This window comes from Drosophila santomea, chromosome 3R (assembly GCF_016746245.2).
Source record: "Drosophila santomea strain STO CAGO 1482 chromosome 3R, Prin_Dsan_1.1, whole genome shotgun sequence".
Classification (NCBI taxonomy): domain Eukaryota; kingdom Metazoa; phylum Arthropoda; class Insecta; order Diptera; family Drosophilidae; genus Drosophila; species Drosophila santomea.
In genome coordinates, this window is record NC_053019.2 from 19,287,033 (window position 1) to 19,312,123 (window position 25,091).

General features: G+C 44.5%; 1 protein-coding gene across 8 annotated transcripts; it reads left to right on the top strand.

The window, feature by feature from the left end:
- The first annotated feature begins 123 nt into the window (after nt 1-123).
- Nucleotides 124-25,057, top strand: LOC120454688 (PH and SEC7 domain-containing protein). 8 transcript variants are annotated; one of them, XM_039640215.2, is made up of 15 exons: nt 124-866; nt 15,881-15,947; nt 16,050-16,103; nt 16,349-17,151; nt 17,219-18,337; nt 18,868-19,101; nt 19,501-20,582; nt 20,648-21,034; nt 21,093-21,256; nt 21,314-21,411; nt 21,483-21,758; nt 21,822-21,959; nt 22,020-22,234; nt 23,875-23,991; nt 24,069-25,057. In XM_039640215.2, exons 1-14 carry the CDS (start codon nt 729-731, stop codon nt 23,894-23,896), a joined length of 4,797 nt encoding a protein of 1,598 aa, XP_039496149.1. In that variant the 5' UTR covers nt 124-728; the 3' UTR covers nt 23,897-23,991; nt 24,069-25,057. The 8 variants fall into 8 exon arrangements, with proteins under 8 accessions (XP_039496149.1, XP_039496148.1, XP_039496143.1 ...); XM_039640212.2 differs by lacking the exon at nt 18,868-19,101 and having other exon boundaries at nt 126-866; nt 19,501-19,711; nt 20,114-20,582; nt 23,500-23,991; XM_039640213.2 differs by lacking the exon at nt 18,868-19,101 and having other exon boundaries at nt 126-866; nt 19,501-19,711; nt 20,114-20,582.
- The last annotated feature ends 34 nt before the right edge of the window (nt 25,058-25,091 follow it).

The window sequence follows — 25,091 nt, forward strand, 5'->3', positions numbered from 1 at the left end:
GCTAGACAATAAATGTCACTTAATTTAGAACAAGTATACCAGTTAAATCTATCGATAGTAGGAACGATAGAAATACTTACCGACATTTATCGATGTATGGATACGTTTATGCTTGCCATCACCAGTGCAATAGTACAATTTACAAATTACAATCTTTTAGTACAATCTGCGATATCTGGGCATCCACATTCGCCAAAAAATGTGCGGCTAAAACCCCCCGCGACCCGCAAAGCGGCGGCGAAACAGTCGGACAAAAGCGACATAAAGAAACGAAGCGAGAAGAAGACGGGCGAATTAAACAAGTTTCGTTTGCGTGGAACGAAGAATTGCGTGGAAAGAAAGCGAGCGTAGAAGAAGCAGAAGAGCAGCAAATGCAATAATGTTTAATGTTTAAACAAATTTGCCAAGGAGTTTCGTTCTTTTTTTCGAATCGTCATCCGTGAATGCGTGTGTGTGTGAGCTGTGAGTGCGTGTGCCAGCGTGTGTGTGTGTGTGCATGTTGTGAAGTGGAAAGAGTGGAAATAAAATGAGAGTGTGCAAATGAAGTTGGCCAAGCCCAAAACAGCGAGAATTAATTAAAGCGACTAAGAAAAGTGCCCGTCGCCCAAGGATTAATCACGCCCAGGGGTCAAGCAACCACCCACCCCGCCAAACCAGCCAACCAACCAAACAAAAACACAGAGAAAAGAGTGAAAACCGATCGGCAGCAGGACGCCGAAGGACCCAAAATGAGCGAGGAACTGAAAGTGGTGCTGCGGCGCAGCGAGCAGCATTCCGGTTTCGGGTTTTCGCTACTCGGAACCACCGGACCGCCACATGTCATCTACGACATCGTCGAGAATTCGCCGGCAGCCGATTGCGGAGCGGTAAGTGTAGCAAATACACCTACACCTATACATCCAATACACCAGTGCAACTCCTCCTCTGTGTGCCTTTGTGTATGCGGTTGTGCGGTGTGTGTCATTCCATTCCCGTCTGGGACAGGAGAAGTCCTCACACCACCCCCTCACATCCACCCACTGGTGACCCCCACCTATCTATGACTTCATCAACCACCGGGCATTGGAAGCAGCCAGCGAAGAAGCAGAAGCAACAGCTCCCTGCTGGCCTCACTTTTGGCAACGCTTCGTTTTCGACTACAGTAAAACCTCGTCAAGGCAAACACGCCCAATGGCCTTGAGTTCTCTTAGGAAATGTATATATGCATCTTTCAGTTTAGTTTCCCATGAATACAATACAGCTGGGTTCAAAATTATAGCGATTAATATTCGATATAAATTATGTAATTTCAGAAAACATTTAAACGTTAGAAAACATCTATAGAGGAAAATAGACTTGTTCAAAATATATTGGTTGTACTCATCAAAGATCTATAAATAGAAATTGCTGGCGTCCAGTTAAATTATTTCGAACTTGACAATATTCATAGAAATCATGACTGTTTCTAGTTAAGACATATTTCGTTTGCGCTTTTCCAGGAAGTATTGGCAGGTTTTATTAGAGTGGTATATGAAATTGAATAATTTCAGTATAGCTTTAATATCTTTGAATTTTCTACCAACCAACAACTACAGTTGCAAAAGCTTTCAAACGGAAAACAAATTATTCATGACGTTTTATCTGACGCAAAGTGTATAAATACATATGTACCAGTACTATGTACGTGCATACCTAGATAAGTACAATTTTTTATGGCAGCTGGTGGCTTGAGTTTTGGATGTTGGATTGTATGCAAAGCGACCGACTCGCCCCTCGACTGCTGATAAGAATATTTTCCACTTCCACTTTTCCACTTCTTTTTTTATGGTGATGACCATGGCTGTCTGTCTGCTGGCGTATGTCAAAGCATTTCAATTTGCACAGCGGCAAAAAAAAGCGAAAAAATAAGAAAAAAAAAAGCGAGAAAAGCGCAAATGAGAGTCCTCCGTTGGCGTGTCATCATTGTTTGCCGCTCGTGATGTCATCGTTGCTTTAATTGATGGGTGGCAGGGTGAAAGGAATGGGGGCGCAGTGGGGGGCGGGGAGTCACACACAAAAGGCAGTGTATCAATTTACTGGCTTGTTTTGCTTTCATTTACTATTTACTGTCATCGCAGCGCATCTCGAATGTTTAGAGCCGAGTGCAAAAGAAAACAAAAGCGGGTAAATACAGCGAACAAAGTAAGGCAAATAAATTGTTTTTCTGTTGAATAAAATGCCGATATGTTTGCTCTTCAATTGTTGCTGTTCCTGAAGAGATCAATTTATTGTCAATTTAATCGAATTACCTATAAAGTGATGGCTGGAATTCACATGATATAACCAGCAGAATGAGTTTTGTTCATTTTTTATTTTTACAAATTCCTTATTTAATATCAATCATATCCTGAAGGCCTATGACCATAAAGAATACTGCAACGGAATCTTCCTCGACATTCAACAGGCATTTGATAGAGTTTGGATCCCGGGACTACTAGCCAAAGTCAAAACAGCGCTGCCAGCCAACCTGTTTGAGCTCATCAGATCGTTTCTCACAAACAGAGAGTTTTGCGTCCAGTCCAGAGACGCAACCTCTGTAAATGTTGCCATTGCAGCTGGCGTACCTCAAGGAAGCGTCTTAGGACCGATACTTTACTCCATCTATACAGCAGACATCCCCAAGCCAAGCTATTATGAAATGACCAATGACAACAGCAAAATGCTGCTGGCCAGCTTCGCTGACGACGTCTGCTTTCTCAGCTCCTCGAACAGTGAGACCGAGTCGTCACAAATGCTGCAAACTTATCTCAACGAATTCGAGAAATGGGCCATGGCGAACAACATCAAAATTAACGAAAGCAAATGCGTAAACGTTTGCTTTACGTTACGCCGTAAAACAACTCCTGCGGTACACATTAATAATGTGGACATAGAGCAAGCAACTAAGGCGAAATACCTAGGCCTCACACTGGACAAACGCCTAACCTTCCGAGATCATATTGCCAGAGTCGTCAAAATGTGCAACCTAAAGCGTAACCAACTATTCTGGATGCTAAATAAGAAAAGCAAACTACCTTTAAGATGCAAGCGTCAGATTTATCAGCAAATTATCGCACCTACTTGGAGATACGGCATCCAAATTTGGGGAGTGGCGGCTGCGTCCCACCGAAAACGATTCCAAACCGTCCAGAACAAAACATTAAGACAAATCACTGGCTGTGACTGGTTCGTTAGCGGCCAAACGCTTCACAATGATTTAAACCTGAGCCTTGTTGAAGACCAAATCTCGTTCTTCTCAAGCAGATACAACGATCGACTAACTGCCCACCGTAATCGTCTCGCCCGGAGATTACAGGGGGCTATCCCAATTCGCAGGCTCAAAAGAAGACATTTTGGGCTGCTTCTAAGATGATAGTATGAATATATTATTTACCTGAAACCTCACTACTCGAAATTTGACCTATTCCTATATATTAAGATGAAAACAAATTATATTTTATAATTAAGAGATTATTTACTTAAGACAACATTTAGGTTAAAGGCTTTAATTGACCTGTTCCTGAATAATATTAAATAAAGATGTTAATTAATTTAAAAAAAAAAATATCATTAAGATATCAGAGACTCATAGCATATTATCTTATCTAAGTAAATTCAGTGAAGAGTTCACAGAGAGTAGTCACATTTTCGAAGCAATTACGAATTTGGATTTCTCAGAATATGATTCTTCGCTGAAGACGGCCAGCGGATATTGGATAAGAATGGACTTTACGTGGGGCCCATTTCAATTGTTATTAATTTCCCCATGCAACTGCAATTCGAAAGAGGTGCAACGCAAAGTTAACAAATCGACATAATGCAAATGCAGCGCTATAAAAAGCAATGCAAAGACAACAATTTATAAATAAACTTACTCGGGCCGATGCAAACACACACATAAAGACTCAGACTTACTTTGTAATTATCGGACGTGGCAACAAAAACAAAAAAAAACAAGAAAGAACGCTATAGTCGAGTTTCCCGACTATTAGATACCCGTTACTCAGCATTTAAATTTAAAAAGTTTTTTGGCAAATCGACAGAAATTTACAAGACCAATACAAAAATGAAAAAATATCAAAACATTTTTCAAAAGTGTGGGCGTAGCAGCTTTCGGCGATTTGTGGGCGTTAGAGTGGGCGTGGCAAAAAGTTTTTTGGCAAATCGATAGAAATTTACAAGAATAATACAAAAATGAAAAAATATCAAAACATTTTTCAAAAGTGTGGGCGTGGCAGTTTTGGGCGGTTTGTGGGCGTTAGAGGGGGCGTGGCAAAAAGTGTTTTGGCAAATCGATAGAAATTTACAAGACCAATACAAAAATGAAAAGATATCAAAACATTTTTCAAAAGTGTGGGCGTAGCAGCTTTTGGCGGTTTGTGGGCGTTAGAGTGGGCGTGGCAAAAAGTTTTTTGGCAAATCGATAGAAATTTACAAGACCAATTCAAAAATGAAAAGATATCAAAACATTTTTCAAAAGTGTGGGCGTGGCAGTTTTGGGCGGTTTGTGGGCGTTAGAGTGGGCGTGGCAACATGAATCGACAAACTTGCGCTGCGTCTATGTCTCTGGAGTCTGTATGCTTAATCCTAACTTTCTAGCTTTTGTAGTTCCTGAGATCACAGCGTTCATACGGACGGACAGACAGACGGACAGACGGACAGACGGACAGACGGACATGGTCATATCGACTCGGCTATTGGTCCTGATCAAGAATATATATACTTTATATGGTCGGAAACCCTTCCTTCTGCCTGTTACATACTTTTCAACGAATCTAGTATACCCTTTTACTCTACGAGTAACGGGTATAAAAACGATTTACACGAAAACCCAAACAGAATTCTCCGGCTTTGGTTGTTAAATTTATGCGCCCGACCACCGAAAGCACCAAAAACCATCAAAAACACAAAAAACTTGGTCCCGAACAAACAAAACAACAGAAAACAAATCGAAATGCGTGAAAGCAGAGTGCAAAAAACGCGTTGGGAATTTTAAATTTTAAATTGTCGAGATTATTAAGTAATTCCACACAAGCCCAGGCCCAGGTATGATGAAAAGCAACACAAATGCATCGCGGTAATTTTCTTGAGGCAACGAACTGACATGGACGTCTATATATATACATAATACATATGGACGTATGTATGTATATATTGGATGCAGCGGCACGCACTTTTTCAATTTCTTATCGCTTTCGCTTACAACTTGTTGTTGTTTTTGTTGCCCGGCTTGTTTGGGGCTGTTTGACTTGTCTTCTATCTACATACATACATACATACATACATATGTATCTATGCACACACTACTTATTAAGTGGGTGTGCAGTAGTCACTTGGCACTTGGGGTGTCCAAAAACAATGGAATAACAATTTTTTTAAACTTTTTATGACAAACCTTGTGGTTTCAATTGATTACTTATTTTTCGTTTTTACAGAAAAATAATATTATACATGTTTTCAGTCACAAGCCTATGAGAAATTCTATTATTTAGGGGGTCGATTTCACACTGCGTTCCCTTCTAAGTTTCATATGCACAGTTTTTGTGCATCATTTTTAAACTTAACACCGCCAAATGTAAATAACTCTCAATTACACAGCTTACCATCTGTAATTAGTTGTTTTTTCAGGACCGCTCCCTCGAAAAACATAAAACCTAATGAGTAACCAACGCGTCGGCTCCTCGAATGCAATTAATTTTACTTTTTATATGCCGTCATTCTGGTTGCGGTACAATTTTATTTTTCAATGAATGCACAAACACATGTACACACATAAAATACAAGCACACACGCTCTTCCCAACTGGGTGTGTACAAATTGTGTGTATGTTGCATGTGAGTGTCGTCGGTTGTCTTTTGTCGCCTTCGCCTTCGCTTTTCCATTTTCTTTGCCTGGCTTTTCTTCTCCCTACTTCCCTGCTGCACTCTGTTTGTTGTCATTTCTGAATGCATTTGCAGCACGTTTGTTTATTTTCCCACTTCTTCAGCTCGATATATCAAGTATACTCCACACTCGCCAGACTACAAAAGTCTGCATTCCGAGGTGGCTGAGTGGCAAATTGTGAATTAATTGCGCCAAAGTAATCTAATCGATTTATAAACATGTTGTATGTAGTCTGTAGCATCATTAAACTACGAATTACACACTAAAGACTAATCTTAAGACACTATCTTAAACTATATGTAAACACTTTCTTCTATAGAACTATTGAATTTTTGCTAATACCATAGCCATAATATCCCTTATCTAAAATAAACAATGGGAACACACATGATCAAATAGCAAACACACAACTAACTTACTTGTTGATGTTTTTGGAAATTATTTATATTCGTTTAGTCATTAATCTTTTGGGGTGCCAAGTAATTTGCTCTCTCTTCGCTCGCCACTCAAAATTAATTTTTGCCCAGCTGTTCGAGGAAAAGAATTTAATATTTCCTCTGTTTTTAGGGCAAACAAAAAATCGCAAACGGGCAAAAATAAAATACAAAACCTTTTGAACATCAGTTGTGTATACCTCGACGGCATTTTGAGGTTCCCTGTTTTTTTTTTGCGCCTCCTTCGAAATTTGTAGCTTCTTTTGTTCTCGACTGGCGTTGTTGCAAAATTCTAACGTTATGCTTAATTACTCGTTAACTGGAAATGACAAACGACTTTTCGCTGTTGCCGCTTTTGTTGTCATTGTTCCCATTGTAGTTGTAGTTGTTGTTGTCTTTGTAGCTGTGTGGCTCCGCCCTCTGCGAGTAACAAATTAATTGCCACCGACAAGTCGCAGACAAAAAAAAGAAAAAATGGAAAAGAAATAGAAGAAGCTCTTGGCTCTGAGCTACTTATTGATTTTTCCCCCTTTCAGAACGAGTGTGTTTGCTGTTATGATCCCGATCTTTCTCCTTCTTTGGCAAATTGTGGGTAATGACAATTGACACGTTCAAGAATACAACAACAACAACAATAAGAAAACAGAAGAACAAGAGTCGAGCAGGTCGGCAAACTTCAAGCTCTGAAAAGCACAATCCAGCAAGAAGCATTCACTCGATTACAATTGCGAGATAGAAGTAAATGTCAAGAGATGGGGCTACAGCTTCAACTTTTGCCTTTAATGCCCTTTTACAGGGTAGTTGGAGCTTATACCGCGTATCTGAAGATACGAGGGTCGTTTGATAAGTCCGTGACTTTTTGTATTTGCCGCGCACCTGCTCTAAATACAACACTGCTCCTGTCAGCAGTTATCGATTAACAGCTGACTGTAAAATTTTGAGAAAGCTGCGTTTTTTGGTTTGCGTTTTATAGGCATTGAAAGCAGACGATCTCGTGAATTTTAACGAAAATGGAAAAAAGTGAATTTCGTGTGCTAATTAAGCATTATTTTTTGCGTAAAAAATCCATCACCGAAACCAAGGAAAGACTTGATAAATATTATGGGGACTCTGCACCATCAATTTCAATGGTTAAGAAATGGTTTACTGAGTTCCGTTGTGGTCGTACCAGTACAAGTGATGCCGAACGTTCAGGTCGCCCAAAAGAGGTCGTCATGCCAGAAATCGTCGACAAAATCCATGGAATGATATTGGATGATCGGAGAATGAAAGTGCGTGAGGTAGCTGAGGCTGTAGGCATCTCAACTGAACGGGTACATCACATTTTACATGAATATTTGGACATGAAAAAGCTTTCCGCGCGATGGGTGCCGCGATTGCTCACACACGACCATAAGCGCAACCGTGTGACCATTTCAAAGGAGTGTTTGGCGATGTTCAACCACAATCCAAACGAATTTTTGCGCCGTTTCGTTACCGTAGACGAAACATGGATCCACCACACCACACCAGAGACCAAAGAACAATCAAGACAGTGGGTTTCTCCGGGTGAACGTGCACCAAAGAAGGCCAAGGTGGGTCTGTCGGCCAACAAGGTCATGGCCACAGTTTTTTGGGATGCACAAGGTATCATTCACATCGATTACCTTGAAAAGGGTAAAACGATCACCGGCGAATATTATTCAGAGCTTTTGGACAGATTCGATATTGATTTGAAGCAGAAACGACCGCATTTGGCGAAAAAAAAAGTGCTGTTCCATCAGGACAATGCACGGGTGCACACGTGTGTAGTCAGCATGGCAAAATTTCATAAATTGGGCTACGAACTGCTACCCCATCCAGCATATTCTCCAGATTTAGCCCCCTGTGACTATTTTTTGTTTCCAAAAATGAAGAAATGGCTCGGCGGTAAGAGATTCGGGTCAAATGAAGAGGTCATCACAGAAACAAACGACTATTTTGAGGGACTTGAGAAAACCTATTATTTGGAAGGAATAAAAAAATTGGAAAAACGCTGGACTAAATGTATAGAGCTAAAAGGAGATTATGTTGAGAAATAAAACGCTTCTTTGACGAAAAAAATATATTTTATTCAAAAAGTCACGGACTTATCAAACGACCCTCGTATCTGATGGCAGAGATCCACACTTAAGATTCTGTATCTGTAACATATCAGTCGGAAATGTCTTGAGTGATAAAAGATACTTTTTGTGTACCAACTGTGAGATGCTACTTTACCTTTGTTTAAAGACTTTTAGATAGAATTTCATATTTATGCTCAAGCTTTAAATATAACTTCTTAACAGATATTAATATTCTGAAAATAAATATAAATACACTTAATACTACAGGGCATTCCAACAGCTTATCTACGATCTTGGCTCTATTTATGCATATACGAGTATTTCACCCCCCTCTCAATCGGTTCACTTGGAGTCAAAAGTGCAAAAAAGTAGAGTAAACTCGCTTTAATTGAATTACAAAAGTAGGAAAATTGCGCACGCGTTTATTAAGTTGGTTTTCTTGCTGCTTTTTGCTCTTTCTGCTCGACGGAAGGCAGTCGGCCCAGCCCAACTAAATAAAGCCGGGCTCGGCTTGGCTCGACTCAGTTCCATGCGACCCGGCTTTTCTTGAGCTGGAGCTTCCTAGGGGGTGGTGCCAGTGCTGCCGCTGCTGAGAGGTGGAAATGGAGTGGATACTTGATGGGGAATGGGGATGGGGAGTAGATGGAGATGGAGATGGAGGCCTGAGGTGCACACCGGAGTACTCTGTGTGCGCTCCGTCGCTGCGGTTCGTTGCACGCCACGGCACAGCGCACAGCAGTAGCAGTGGCTAAAACAGTCAAAGAAATAATAAGAACAATAAGTGCATAAGGCACTCAGCTAGCCGCTGCTTCAGAGATGCCACACACGTAAACACAAAATATACTTTTTAAGTGTAGGGTTTCAGCCCGAAAACCCGCGGAATAATGAATCATTTAAAGTGACTGAAATATGGCTTATATTATATACATACTTGCTTACTGAAGCTCAGTCACCTCAAAATTTATGACTATTTATTTGTTGATGCATCATATGAAGCACATTAGTCCCATAAATTATTGTAATTTGGAAATTACGCTTAAATTAATTGGTTAGTGGTTTGTTTTTGGCAGTTCTAGTCTGGCAATTGCATTGGAAATATGTAGAGATGTCTTAAAAGGTAAAATAAGAATGTGGAAAAGGACTACGACTGCTGAAAATCTGATATGGTTAGTGCAAGTTATAAACAGAGAATCTTCTAAATGTAACCATAGCTACAAGCTAGCCAACTGGCCATCACCTCCTCGGTGGCTGACTCAGATTCAGATTCAGATTGAGACTCAGGCATGCAAAAAGTGGCGTAGAAAGCTTAGTGGCGAGCGGTAGCAGCCGTAAACTTTGCGCTAAATCTCGAGCATTTATATTCGGCGTTGTTTGTGTGCTCGCTGGCTGGCTGGCTCGTGTGTGCGTCCAAGCATTGCCAAAGATGCAACAAATGCTGTTGCAGCACATGCAGCAACAACGTAGCCAACGACCATTTCGGGCGGGTGCAGTGCATCCGAATGTGCATCTGGTGGTGCTGCCACTTGCCGGCTGTCTAGCTGCAAATGGAGTGGCGGCACTTCTTGTCCCATCTCATATCGTCTCGTCTCACCTCACCTCATTGTTTCCTTTCCTTTTTTTGTTTTTTTTTGGTTTGAAATGCTCAATTAGCCGGCTCGTTTTTCGTACATACCTTCCCCCTTTCGGATGGCTATTTACTCCCCCTTTTTGCGACTTTCTGGCCCACATTCGCAAACTTTGGTAAGGCAAATGCTGCTACCAAGGCGAATGCAAATCAATAACAAAAATAAACCCTGCCTATGCACATTGTTTAAAAAAGAACCAAACCGAACTGCCTAAACAGGAAAAAAGTTAGTACAATTAGTTAGTTAAAACACGGTCTCAAATATCTTCAAGTTCTAAATCCAGAACTAGATGAAGTCTTTAGCCAAATCGCAATATGATTTACATTTAGTATTCAAAATGCTTTAAATTCAAATGCCACAATGGTTAATAGTTTAGATTCTCTCAGTGTAACTGGCAGCCCAATAAAACACACACATGTAGACTAACTTTTTGTTTGAAAAACATTTGTTGTTGGTGTCTCTACTTTTCGTTCTTGTTGCAGTTTGCTTTTATGCGTTTTGCACAAATGCAAATCCCGCACGAGCCGCATCCACACACACACTCGCATATTCACAAACACTCATATATTCGCTAGAGAATTCCACAGTGCCAGAGATTCAGACAAACATCCCGTCCATTTCGATTTCCTGGCGTAGAAAGTGCGCACATTTTTCGGATATTTACAATCAGGGAATACACAGTAAATAGGGGTAATAAAGATGGCTAAACATTGATTTAAGCTTGAGATAAAACAAGAGAGAACGCTATAGTCGAGTTCCCCGACTATCTGATACCCGTTACTCAGCTAGTGGAAGGGAGAAGGAGAGTCTTAAACACAGTTTTTGGCGGTTTGTAGGCGTTATAGTGGGCGTGGCAGAAAGTTTTTTGGCAAATCGGTAGAAATTTACAAGACTAATACAAAAATGAAAAAATATCAAAACATTTTTCAAAAGTGTGGGCGTAGCAGCTTTGGGCGGTTTGTGGGCGTTATAGTGGGCGTGGCAGAAAGTTTTTTGGCAAATCGATAGAAATTTAGAAGACTAATACAAAAATGAAAAAATATCAAAACATTTTTCAAAAGTGTGGGCGTGGCAGTTTTGGGCGGTTTGTGGGCGTTAGAGTGGGCGTGGCAACATGAATCGACAAACTTGCGCTGCTTCTATGTCTCTGGAGTCTGTATGCTTAATCTCAACTTTCTAGCTTTTGTAGTTCCTGAGATCACAGCGTTCATACGGACGGACAGACAGACGGACAGACGGACAGACGGACAGACGGACATGGTCATATCGACTCGGCTATTGGTCCTGATCAAGAATATATATACTTTATATGGTCGGAAACGCTTCCTTCTGCCTGTTACATACTTTTCAATGAATCTAGTATACCCTTTTACTCTACGAGTAACGGGTATAAATACTCGTATCGCAATCGATACGCTAAAACCTTGAATCTCCAGACTAAAAGAGTTGCAATTGAATAGAAGAAAAAGCTTAGCAAAAGATTTACGTATCCGTTCTTAAACAGGCATAAAACTGAATTAAAGCCTCCTTATTAAACATTATTTTTTTTTAATAGCTGGCAAACTTTATCCCCAAGTCAAATTACTACATTTACTTGCGATATATGGTCCACATAAAAGGGGGTCAAAAATGTAGTGAAATTTGTGCCCGTTAAGATGGCAAGCTTTTTAATTAGGCAGTTAGAAATTAAGCAAACAACTTGCCCCAAAAACCCAAAGAGAGTACATAGAAAAAGGCATAATCTTGCCGAATGAGATTGTTTTTTCCCAAAAACCTCTTTATATATTGCCTATGTATACATTTTTTGGTGACTGGGTGTGAATCACTCAATTCGCAATCTCCGGTCGTCGAGCCCATTGGCATAGTTCTGATAAAGTTCACACTTTATGGACATAATGGATCGTTCGTCAAGTTGTTCCCATCACCGGAATTATTTAGCTAAACGGCGCAGTGATAGCATCAACATTGCCATTCAGACCATTCGAGCCACTGAAAGCATTCATTCGACTTCCGATTCCCGCGATTACACAACACCCACCGGAGCATGATAATGAAATAAAGCAATTCATGCTAATTTGTTGCTCCCCCTCGCTTTATTTGGTGCAAATATGAAAGGAAATCATCCACAATGAGTGTTCCGCAAGGTCGTCAAAATAAATAAAACAGCAAACGAGTGTTTGGTTGTGTGCTCGCATATATTTGATCTGCTTTTATCGAGCAGCGGCATTCTGCAGATGTTTATTAGTTAAACGTGATAAGAGATGTCGCCCCTTGAGCCGGAAAAGAAACCCTTTGGAGCCATAACTCAAGGTCGTTAATTGGTGTTTGGGGAATTGAGTACTCCACACAAGGGCTTCATAATCCAATATTTCATTTAATTCCCTAAATTACATTCCTCAATTTCGAAATCTACTTATTCATAGTTTGGTTTCTGCACTGAATAATCTATATTACAATCTCAAATTAGCGCAATTTCCAACTTTCTGCTCTCATTCCCCGTTTCGTTTCTCTATTCTTTTCTTTTCAATTTCGCATATAATGGGGGGTGTGATTGATGTCCAATGGGGACTCAATACCTTGTACCTTCTACGGTATAAGTGCCGTGTTGAAGGACAGAACGTGTAAACAAAGACCAGACGAAGCCGTGTAGAATGCAAATAGCCAGGGAAGTGGCAAAATCATTAGTCCAATAACAGGCTTTCGGATTGAGTGAGAGCTATGAGCCATGAGCCATGAGCCATGGGCTCCAAGTGTCTGGCTCCAACCGCACACTCTTGCCTCCACCACGGCTCATGCCACGGGTCGGGTCTCAACATTTTTTCCGTTGAGTGCGTCACTTGTGACGCCCACGTGGCAAGCGGACTGACTGACTGGCTTCACCTTCTGCCTGCCCCAACATTGATTTTCTCGGTTCTGGGCGCTACGGCGAAAAAGAGGTTAGTGGGCTTTACCGTACGCGTACCCATTACTGCAGTCTGTCAACGACTCTGCGGCAATTGGAGTCCATAGACCATCCGATGATACTGTAACCGTATGTAACCGTATAACGGTGAAGGTAGTGCACGGCATCGTACTTCACTAGGTCGTCGTAGTCGCTAATACAATCAATCAATCGCCTTGTTTGCCACCACCCACATACACACACACACAACTAGCCAAGTGGGCGTCGTGTTGTTGCTATTGTTAATTGATATTGGTTTAGTTCGTGTCAATAAAGCGTCATTGAACCGAAATCAAAACATACACAAGGAGAGCCCCAAAAAAATCGAAAAAACAAACCATAGTTCACTTGGCATTAATTGTGGCCTCAAGTAGTCGATTATTGAAAGCCGAATGTGACGTGAATACGAAATGCTATTTGGTATGGGGTTTATCAGTCCAAATGCATTGACAGCCGATTATGGAGAATTAGGAAATTTCCTGATAAGCCTCCCTCTATTTACATAGGTGTCGTGTTCGAATGCCTTCCCTTTCGGAAATGCCACTAACACTTGTTTTGAAGTAAACATGGGCTTCCATTACCGCGGACACCTGGGGGTTTCCCGAACCCATTTCCACAGTAAAGTGTTGCAATATACAGATGGCAAATACTTCGGGTAAAGAAAGTATCTAAAGGATAGCCCTTTAATTAGATTTCAGTTAGTGCACTTCAATTAAGGGCTATCCCTTGAGACTTTACTATCAGGACATCTCATTGGATCAATCACTGCGATGACTTGTTTTCGTCTCCCCAAAAGTGCAGCTCATCCTATTGTGGTCGTATCTTCAGCGCCCAGTCAACTTTTTTGTGTCTTTTGCACTTTGGAATAGGGGCATGACATTGCGGATAACAAACAAGACTGGCGACCAGACCAAATACGAATGGAGCAGAATGGATTGGATGGGTCGTAGAAAATGCAGGAGAGGCTCTGTCCAATTGTCATTGGTGTCGTTGGGTGTAAAAACAAATCAATTCGAACCAATTTCAATTTGAGCAGCCAGCGGTGCAGCAGCAGCAGCAGCAGCAGAAGAAGGAGAAGCAGAGGGGTCACATGCAAGTCAGGGGTCAAAGGGTGCGGATGTAGCTGAGGGGTGAGTGGGGAGGAGGGGGGTTGCGGGTGGAGGACAGGGCGGCAGTCGAGTGTAACTGATTTAACTTTTAACTGTGCAGCCTGCTGGGTGCTGGTTGTTGTGTGTTGGTAGTTGGTTGTCGGTTGCTTGACTAGCTCGACTCGACAACTTTGTGCCCAGGGGGCCCACTATCTCAGCAGCAGTTTGCAGAGGAGCTCAGCTAAAACAGATCAAGCTATCTTTAAAAAGCTCTTTATATTATGATATAAACCATAAAAGGCGGATGAAAATGGGAAGTGATTTCTCTAGGGGAGACTTGTGTGTTTTTCCCATAGTTTCATTGAAAGGGGTTCCACTGTAAGCATATCTTACAGCTATCGTTCGCTGCTCCCCTTCAGAGCGTGAAAGTGAAATGCAAAAGCAATTTTGTTTGATGCACACAACTATGTGTGTGTGTGTGTGTGTGCGGTTGTGCATCTGCTGATGACTGCTGGCTGTTTTAAAGTGCCTAATCGAATCTGGGGAACCTCAGAGTCTCCGTGGCGCTGCAAGCCATTAATCGCGGCTTGTTATCAAAAGGCGGCGAACACGTTGCCAGGTTTCCGAAGTGGCCAAAAGTGGAGAGTGGTTGGTGGTTCCTTTGTCGTGTTATGCAGATGCTGCCACGGGGGAAAACATCAAATTTGCATTACGGGTTTGACTTTCTTTTCATTTTCGCCTAGAAATTGCCAACACGGGGTAGCTCGCTTGGGTGGCGGCCTCTACGGGTACGGATGTTATGTAAACTCAGTTTGTCGACATTTTTCGGGCGGCACAATTAATTTAAGCACAGTCTTAATTGAATTGCATTGCCGCCCGCGGCAACAGCAGCAATATGTGGCACCCACTCACTCTCCCTCTCTCTCTCACTCTCTGGCTGCAAAGTTGGCTCTCTCTCTTAGCCCAGTTTTCCCCCATTTCCGGCTCTCTCGCGCTCTCTCTCTCTCGTCTTGGCCAAATGCAGGGTTCTCTCTAGCAGAGCCACGATGATTTCCTGGCAGTTCCACCGAGCGAGATATAGTGAGAGCATAAATTAGTGCGACTTTTAGTTTTAATTGCCGCCCGCAATTCGCGTCAAGTGTCTCCGAAGGAAGCACACACCCAACATCCTGCCTGCTGCCAACTTATATGTGTATATACATATACCATCCTGTGCATTAATAATAACCGACGCAGCCAAGAAGCCAGGAAGGCCGTGGAGGAACAGAACTAATTATGCAATAATAGTACAAAAGTAATTTGAGCTCCCTGTTGTGCATGCGGCATTCATGGCATGAATTCAGGAGACGCGTGTCGCCTCGCCGCGTATCCAAACTCAAAATCCCCAATCCTAGCTGGGCCTAGCATAGCATATTTATTGAATAATCTATGAGTGCTGGGCTGACTGAGCTGGCCGGAGGTGAAGGTTCCTCCACGTACCACTCAACCCCGGATACGGACACCGAAAAGCTCTTCAGCTTGTGTGTTCCTACGTCAGCAAGTAAATAAGGCGCCAATGTCGTCCCACGTTGTGATTTCATGCTGTTTCCCCACCCAGCCCGTCAGCTCCCGCAATTTCCCACATTTCCATCGAGAAGAAAATTAAAAATAGTTTACAAGTGCCGACAGCCCAACATGCGAATAATAATAACAAAGCCCAGTCCCCGTCGTCAGTCGAGCCGAAGGAAAATCAATAGGCTTTCTGGCTTTCTGGCGTTGTCAATAGAATCGGGGGGCATTGCCAGTGATTTGCCTACTAAATGTGCCACTCTGCTTCTCCATTTCGCAGGTTGAGGCCGGGGATGTCATCCTCAAAGTCAACGGAACGGATGTCCATCGCTACACAACGAAGGAAGGTGAGTGCTGGGTGCCAAGTGCCGATTGCCTGCTGGGCTGGGCATAATGGAATGCTGTCGGAGAAAGCTGTGAATAATTAACCGAAACATATTTTTGAACAGTTCTCAAATGCCTGCGCCTGTCGGAACAGCTGGTGACCTTGGAGCTGAAGCGAGGTAGGTGGAAATGTATATCACTCTTCGAGGATGCAAACCGGTACCGGTCTTGTTCCAAACCAAACCGAACCGAACCAAACCAAACTGAACTGAACCAAACTGCTTTTCTAATTACCATGCTTAACATGGTCAAGGCTCTTAAATGGTTCTTTATTTCCATGAACCATATATATACGTTAAATCGGTTTGCATCTCAGACAATGAACTTCAAGAATTGAAAACTAATATTCCCTCTTACCCCTCAGATCCCAAGCTCAAGGCGCGGATCAAAGAGCAGCTGGCCAACACCCAGAGTCCGCACTATGTGGACATTGAGTCGCCGAACATATACGACTACCACAGCAGCAGCACCAACTCCTCGCCGAATCACCGGCCAAACGCTGGTGGTAAGGGGGCGGCGACCACGCCCTCGCAGAGCGGACTGCGCTACAAGTCGCCCACGCACTTGCCCTCGCTGCGGCAGAATTCGTCGCCACTGCTGGCGAGTGGATCCACCACGACCACAACCACCGCCACGCATACGCACAGCCACAGTCGAAACTCCTCGGCCAGCTCCACCAAGATCAAGGTGGTGGAGACGAGCATCACCACCTCGACCACGAACGTAGTGGGTCTCACATCGCCCACTGGTAGTGTCGGCGGTGGTGGTGGTGGGGAGGCCACCTCGCCCACCTTCCGCCCCTCACGCATTCCACAGGCGCTCACCAAATGTGCCGTACCCAAGCCCGTGCCCGTGCTCCATTCGCCGCAGAATAAGCGGCCGCGCCCCTCGCAGATTCCGACAAAGGCGGCGAACGGAAACGGGAACGGACATACCGCCCATCTGCCACCGCAATCGCTGCAGCACTCGAACAGCTACAGCGGCAGTCCGGTGACCAGGCAGCGGTTTGCGGACAGGGAGCCGGAGCGGGAACCGGAACCGAACTCGGCGCCTCCGCAGCCGGCGAAAGCGCCACGCTTTGAGGCTTACATGATGACCGGTGACCTTATTCTCAATCTGTCCCGGACCCCGCAGACCAGCAACCCGCTTCCCGCCCAGGCCAAAAAGGTATGTGTTCAATAAATCATTGAAACCTATAAGGGCGAGACCTAAATAAACCACTTTTTTTTTGCAGGTGGACAGCCTTCGCGATTCACCCAGTCGTCTGGTAAATCCGCGTATCAACGGCGCACTTGCACCGCGTGCCTCTGGTGAATCCTCGCCCACGTCCTCCTCCTCGGTGGACTCGCCCACCAACACCAGCTCAGATTCCGTGAAGCGTGAGGCGAAGCTGCTGCAGAAGCAACAGCAGCAGCAACAAACTTACCAACAGCAACAGCAGCGGGACAGCATCAACAACAGCTACAACCGTAAGGATTCGCTGACCAACGATACGCTGCTGATGTGCGAGGAGTTGGAGCCGGACGAGGAGGCCGAGTATGTCCTTGAAGAGGACAACAAGCAGCAGCGGCAGCGCCAACAGCAACAACGATACCACCAGCAGCAGAATCAGCAACGCTACGAATACTACCAAAACGAGGACGAGCTGGAGGAACAGGAGGAGGTTGAGGAGGAGCGCGAGGAGGATCAAACTCACTACGACATCACCAATATCGAAACCTATCAGAGCGGCGTGGGCCGAGGTGACGACGATGACAGTGATCGGCAGTGCCTGGTGGACGACGACGATGATGACGATGCCTACGACGATGAGGAGAACGATGCGGGCGACGAGGATTATTCCACCAACTCTATGGGCTCCGGTTCAGCCAAGCAACGATTGCGGGCGCTGAAACAGCGCACTGCCACCCGCCAACAGCAGCGCAACCGCGATGCCGTCGACTGTGCAGGACGCTCCGGATCAGGATCTTCATCTACCACGGTCAAGAGCGAGGCTGGCGGCCTGGGCCTAGATGAAACCTCCTTCTCAGTGCCAACCTCTCCGATCTCGCTGTCGACGCCGCTGATCGACAAGGAGACAGCCAACTCGGTGCCCACGAGTCCGGAGCCCAGTTCGCTCGTTCCGGAGTCGAGCAGTGGCGCAGGCGCCGGAGCTGTGTTGGTGCGCCGGCACAACGGACATGTGGTGCGGAAGTGTGATGCCGCCGGTTTCCGCACCAGCAAGTCCGAGGACCATTTGCAGCAGATCCAGCGCGAGGACATCGCCGCCGTGATACCCATCGACATTGATGAGGATGTGAATAGCTCGCTGAACACGCTGCTGGACACGCGTCAGGACTCCGAGGACTCGCAGGTGAGGCGTCGCCGCGCTTAGGCACTACCACTCCACGCAGGATAGTCCGCCGGATAGAGCTAGACAGCGAACAGTCGAATTTTCCTTCCGCCAGATCTCCCCCAGAACACTCGACACTCGTAGTTGATGAGTTTACTATCCCACTCTCCGTTTTAAAGTGCTTATGTAGAGTTCGGTTTTCGTTAACTGGTTTCTGTAGTCTGTTGACCATATATGTATATGTGTATGCGTGTGTGTTAGCCATTGCATTGTTCTGTAAGCCATTCATATCATCTAATCATCTAATTATCTAGACCTAGACCCAAACCCAAACCCACTGTTTTTCTTGCTCACTTGTTAACTTGTTACCTTGTTACTTTGAACTTGCCTACCTAACTTAACTTACTTACTACTAAACAACTCTCTGTCTATCTTACTCTCTTGTTTCGCGTTTCTTTCTTCTTTCGTTTTCTCGTTTCTCTGTTTCCTACTTTGACTCTTCTCGAATCGATTTGATATGCGCAATTTATTGTCCCCCGTGAGCTTTCTAGTCGATGGCCACTGTAATTGTAAACAACTCGTCACTGGCCTCGAACAACAACGAGGGCGAGCAGACCGACAACCGCAGCAGCAGCAGCAACTCCAGCGACAACAATAACTGCAGCAGCAACACCGGCGAACCAGCAACAACTGCAACTGCAACGGCAACTGCAACAATCATGACTGCAACATCAACAAGAACGATGAACTGCAGCAGCAAATTAAACTATATTTTATGCAAAAAGGTTGCCATTTGCATAGTTGGCATGCTGATTAATGTGACTTTTGTTTTTGATTTCGTTTCGATTTTGCCGATTTTGATTTTTTGCCTGCGCTTGGAAAACTTTTGTATGTAGAAGATGAGAACCTTTCGACACCAAAACGCTTATCCACAACGTACAAACACCACAACACCCGAACCAAATGCATACCACCTAAGTTTCTGACACTCACACACAGAACAGACACCGAACGCGCTTTCAGCACTCGGAAAATTGTTTAGGACTCCACAGAGAGATTGGGCAACGGCAATGGAAATTCGAGATCTGACAAAAAAATCCATAGAGCATAAATCGATGAACGATAACTTAGAAAACCTTGTTAATTCCATATTACTAATCTCTGGCTTGTTGCAAATCCTATAGGCATCGGATCGCGATCGGATCGTGTGGACCTATAATGCGCCTCTCCAGCCGCACCAGTTGGCGGCTCTCCAGAGACAGCAGCAACAGCAAGAGCAGCAATTCCAGCAGCAGCAACAGCAGCTCCACCAGCAACATCTGCAGCAACAGCAGCAACTCCAGCAGCAGCAGCAGCACCAGCAGCAGCAACAACAGCAGCAGCAGCAACTCTACGGTCAGCAATCGCATTCAAATTCACATTCAAGTTCCATTAGTTCGTCGCCCCAGCACTCGGCTGTGGGCAGTCCGGCCTCGCCCACGTCGGTTTCCTCGTCGGTGATGTCCTCGTCGGGCTCCAAGGGCGCCCTGGGCCTGGGCAGCAGCAGCAATGGTCCCATGGCCGCCGTGCAGCAACAACAGCAGCAGCAGCGGGAACAGGGCGGCCAGGTCGCGCATCCGCCCAGCGGGATTCCTGGCCTGCTTAGCTGCCCAGGTGGTGGGCCCGGAAACAATGGTGGTGGTGGAGGCATTGGTGGTGGTGGCAACAACGATCAGAGCGTCTCAGAGGCCATTTCGAATATATCTAGTCCCGACTACCAAGACGACGATAATTTATTGAGTTCTCGCGATATTCTAGGCGGCATGGTACTTAGCGATCCCAGTGATTCGGACTCCACCATTCTCGTCTCGGACGCGGCCGCCCAGCAGCGCCAGCAGCTCAAGCAGCAGTTGCGCGCCCAGCAGCAACAGCAGAGAGAAAGGGAACGGGATAGGGATCGAGACAGGGAACAGTCCGAGCACAAGGTGGTCATCCAAGTGCGCGGACTGGATAGCAACAGCAGCGGCGGCGGCAGCGTCAACTGCACAAACGGCCGCTCCGAGGAGGATGTGGTCACGCTGACGGACGAGCCGCTGGGCACGATGACCGTCGGTATGCGGGACGCCTCGCCGCCAGTCTCCGATGATGGCAGCGATGTGGAGTCCCTCCACTCGTACCACTATTCGCCCAAGGCCGTGGACTTGCCCTCGGCTATACGCCTGGCCAAAAGACTGCACTCCCTCGACGGTTTCAAGAAGAGCGATGTGTCGCGACATCTCAGCAAGAAGTGAGAATGCTAACAAACATATATATTTTAAGAAACCTTTATTAAATAATCGCTATTTCTTGCAGCAATGACTTTAGTCGAGCGGTGGCCGATGAGTATCTCAAGCATTTTATCTTTGAGAAGAAGTCACTTGACCAAGCGCTGCGTGAGTTCTTGCAGCAGTTCTCGCTGTCCGGCGAAACGCAGGAACGGGAACGGGTGCTGGTGCACTTTTCCAAGCGCTTCCTCGACTGCAATCCTGGCACCTTTAACTCGCAGGACGCCGTGCACACGCTGACCTGTGCCATAATGTTGCTAAATACGGACTTGCACGGCCAGAACATGAATCGCAAGATGAGCTGTGCGGAATTCGTCGACAACCTGGCAGATCTCAACGATGGCGAGAACTTTCCCAAGGATGTGCTCAAGTCGCTTTACCAGGCCATTAAGACCAAGCCGCTTGAATGGGCTCTGTAAGTGGCCAGATATAACATATCAACTTTAACTTTTACTGATGACGTATTCTTGCAGAGATGAAGAGGCTGGTGATCTGCAGCAGCAAAGAGCCAACAATAGTGCCCTGGGCAATGTGGGCCACAATCCCTTCCTTGATCCCCCGGAACTGGCCACGGCTGTGGAATACAAAAAAGGCTATGTGATGCGTAAATGCTGCTATGACAGCAGCTTTAAGAAAAGTAAGACTTATACAAGTAAAATGAAGGGGAGTAAAATTTACTATCATATATTTGCAGCTCCCTTTGGCAAACGATCCTGGAAGATGTTCTACTGTACGCTGCGTGATCTTGTGCTGTATTTGCATAAGGATGAGCACGGTTTTCGTAAAAGTCAAGTGAGTATTAACCCATCATTAGTTTGGTACTGTATTAGCTAGCAACTTATAACTTTAAAATTTATCAACAGATGTCCGACAATCTGCACAATGCAATACGCATACATCACGCACTGGCCACCAAGGCCAACGACTACACCAAGAAGCAACATGTGTTCCGGCTGCAGACGGCCGACCAGGCCGAGTATCTTTTTCAGACTAGCGACTCCAAGGAGCTGCAGTCGTGGGTGGAGACGATCAATTACGTGTGCGCCGCTATATCAGCGCCGCCGCTCGAGGGCGGGGTGGGCAGTCAGAAGCGATTCCAGCGTCCGCTCCTGCCCAGCAAACAATCCAAGCTGTTGCTGGTGAGTACAAAAAGGTAGTCAATACATGTACAAGTCCCTAATCTTATTACTCGTGTTTTACAGAAGGAGCAGTTGGATTCGCACGAGGTGCAGTTGGCGCAATTAGATCAGGAGCTTAACGAGCACAAGAAGGGTCCAATTCCCAGCAAGGGCTTGGCTCTGCAGAACTACAAGGAGAAGGAGAGCTACTTGCAGTATGAAGTAAGCTTTTACCACATCCCTTTCTTATAGAATTGAACTTATAAAACCTAATATCTTTAGCTTCGTCGCTATCGCACCTATGTGAGCATCCTAAGCGCCAAGATGCTGGCTGACCAGCAGCAGTTGGAGCTGCAGGCGCAGCAGCCGTCTCCAGCGTCGCACGAGGAAGAGGCCGACACATTCCCAGTGGGCACCACTGCCTGCCCGCCACCCACGCCGCAAAGTATTAACCAGAAGGATCAGCAGAAGGAGCAGCAGCAACAGCCAACGAACAGGTACAGTCAGCAGCAACGCCCCAGCGGCAGCAGCTCCTCGTCCTCCGCCCATGTGCAGCAGGACATTGGCTGACGCGTAATGGGAGTTTTCTCAGCTTGTGTGGTTTAAGCGATCGCTCCGATCCATTCGTTATATTCTGTTCTTGTCTTTCGCTATATGTTTTTTTGTTCCTTTCGCTTTCGTTGTTATTTTGTGTTGAGCTGCTTTTCCAATATTTCTTTACTGTTGTGTTGTTCGTTCCGCAGACCGCCCAGGATCTCGGTGTCGACCAATTTGGCCTGGCGCAAGTTGTTCTGGGACTCAGTTTGCTGCGGTGTTCTGTTGTGTTGCTGGCATTCCTGTTCTGTTGCCACTATTCTTCCCTAATCCTTTCTATGTGTAAATATATTTCGTGTGTGTTCTTTTTGTTTGGCATTTCGCTGGCATCAAATTACCACATCCCTTCATAAACAAGCTTTAATTTTGAATAGTTTTAACTACGATACGTATAACAATAACTGAATTCAGACTTAAGAGTTGCGCGTAGGCAATTAAAACCACTAGGTGACGAAGACCCCTAATGTAATTAGTTCTTATGTGAAAATGGTTTTATTTTGGAAGCAACCACAACCACACAACATGCTGTGAAAACTCAATGAACAATTCGTAATTGATAATTAGGAATTTAGAAACCCAAACACTCGACCGTTTCAAACGATTTAAAGTCAAGATTGGAATAGTTAACTATAGAAAGCAGTTTTTTGTAGCACTAGTAGCAATCCAAAGTTTTGGCGTTAAATGTATACAAACCGAAAAATATATTTAGAAACGAAATTAAACAAAGAATTGTAGTAAACACAAATGTGGTTCACTAGTAGAAAACGTTTACGTTTAAACCTAAGCTAGCGGCATTCAAAATATACATGCAAACAACATAATCACACCCAAAAAAAAAAAAAAAAAAAATATTATACCAGTTTTACAAACCCGCACACATCCAACAGATAGATATACAATTAAAGTAGACGGAATCAATTAAGCCATCCCACACTCACTCCCACACACTTCACAATTTGCTGGTGACCTCACCGATGTATCATATATGAATCATGCTAACCCGACGACATTTGGTGACCCCGATCCCTAGGTGAACCCAAAGCAGTTGCCGTCACTCGTTGCCCGTTGCCATTCCGTTTTCCCGTTCAAATGCATTGCTACGTTCCACCCAAATGCAAGTGAAAAGTGAAAAGCAAAACCCAAATGGAAGAATTCTTCAATCTTACAGATGGTTCGATGTCTTCTGCTGCTGTTGCCCACTCTGGCGGCACTTGATCCATTCGAAAAGCCTTTAAACAACTTAGTCTCTTGCCAAGATTTAGCCATCAGCCATCAGCCACAGTACACGAAGCACCACAACTCAGAGGCTAGTGATCCGCTCCAAGCTCCAAGAGGTGCTCCTTGTAAATGCTCTGACCCGTACTGACCTGATCACCTGTCTTCTTAAATGTGAGCAGGCCGAGGCCAAAACTCAATGTTTATTGCTAACTCTTCAGTGTCTAGCTTGGCTTAGTGCGATCCTAAACGAATTCCCACCATCCGATACCCCGTTTTTTATTTCCAATCACGATTGCTAACCTCGCTTATCGTTCTACACTTGCAGAAAAGAGAAGAAAAAGAAATAATTACTTTTTATTTCGCTCTTGATTTCGATCATTTCAAAACTCGCATACCAACCAACACACACACCTACATCACAATCCCCGCCTCTTGGCTATCGGTAAGTGCCATGCCCAGATTGAACCTACCTGCAAATTCGACTTATGCGTGTAACTATCTTTTCTCTCCCCACCACAGAAGCAGGCGATTGAACGAATTTGAATATAATACTCCAAAATGCCACGCTGCCTGCGACGGGAACACGAAACAGATCAGATCCACAGAACACCTGAACCACTGAACCACTCACCCACTCGCATACTCAGCACCACTCACGCCACGCCAAGCCACCACCCAAAACCCACTTACACTCAAGCGTTGCGGCTGTGCCGTGTCCGCCACTGAAGAAATTCGGAATTCGTGCACTTTCAATTACTTGAACCCCATCCGGGTTCTTCCGCGAGGAAGAGATCATTTGAGACAATTAGACTACCAATGCGATAATTAACGAGGGAGAATTTTACGTTTGAAGGTCGTTCATCAGAAGACATCGGCATAATCTCGGCAACCAAGAGGATTATCTCGAATTCGAGCACTATTTATCCCAAATTGGGGGTACTCGAGATCGGTTTCACCTGATTTAAAGCTACACAGTCTCGATTCTATTCGATTCGAATCGTTTCGAATTTAAATTATCGTTCACATTTGCTTGGCCAAAGATTCTGCTGGACGGCTGTTTAGGAACGAGAATGAAAACTGCTTATACACATAGACTTATTATTACAAGAGTTGATAAACAATACTTACATCATTACCTATGCTATCATTATAAATGATAAAAATAAATTATAAATTAATGAACAATATCTCTACACAACCAGAAGATGGTGAACATCGGCAGTAACAATAACGAAATGAGAAAGAGGACAAGCGCATTAGCATTAGCAGCCTAAGCAATTACTACCATACCATGTACGACTTGTTTTTGGTCTTTTGCGATACATTATCACATTATCTGTGTAGGTACACTTACTCCAATATTATGTACGGATTAATATATTTATTTAAACAATTATCGGTTGATTACGCGACATGTCCATGTAGCTAGAATATGAAATTAATATCGATTACGGGGTAAAGAAAGAAGGAGGAAACAATAAAATTAAAGGCATATATTTTTGAATATATTATGATTATTGTATTGTGTAATTATGTAAATGC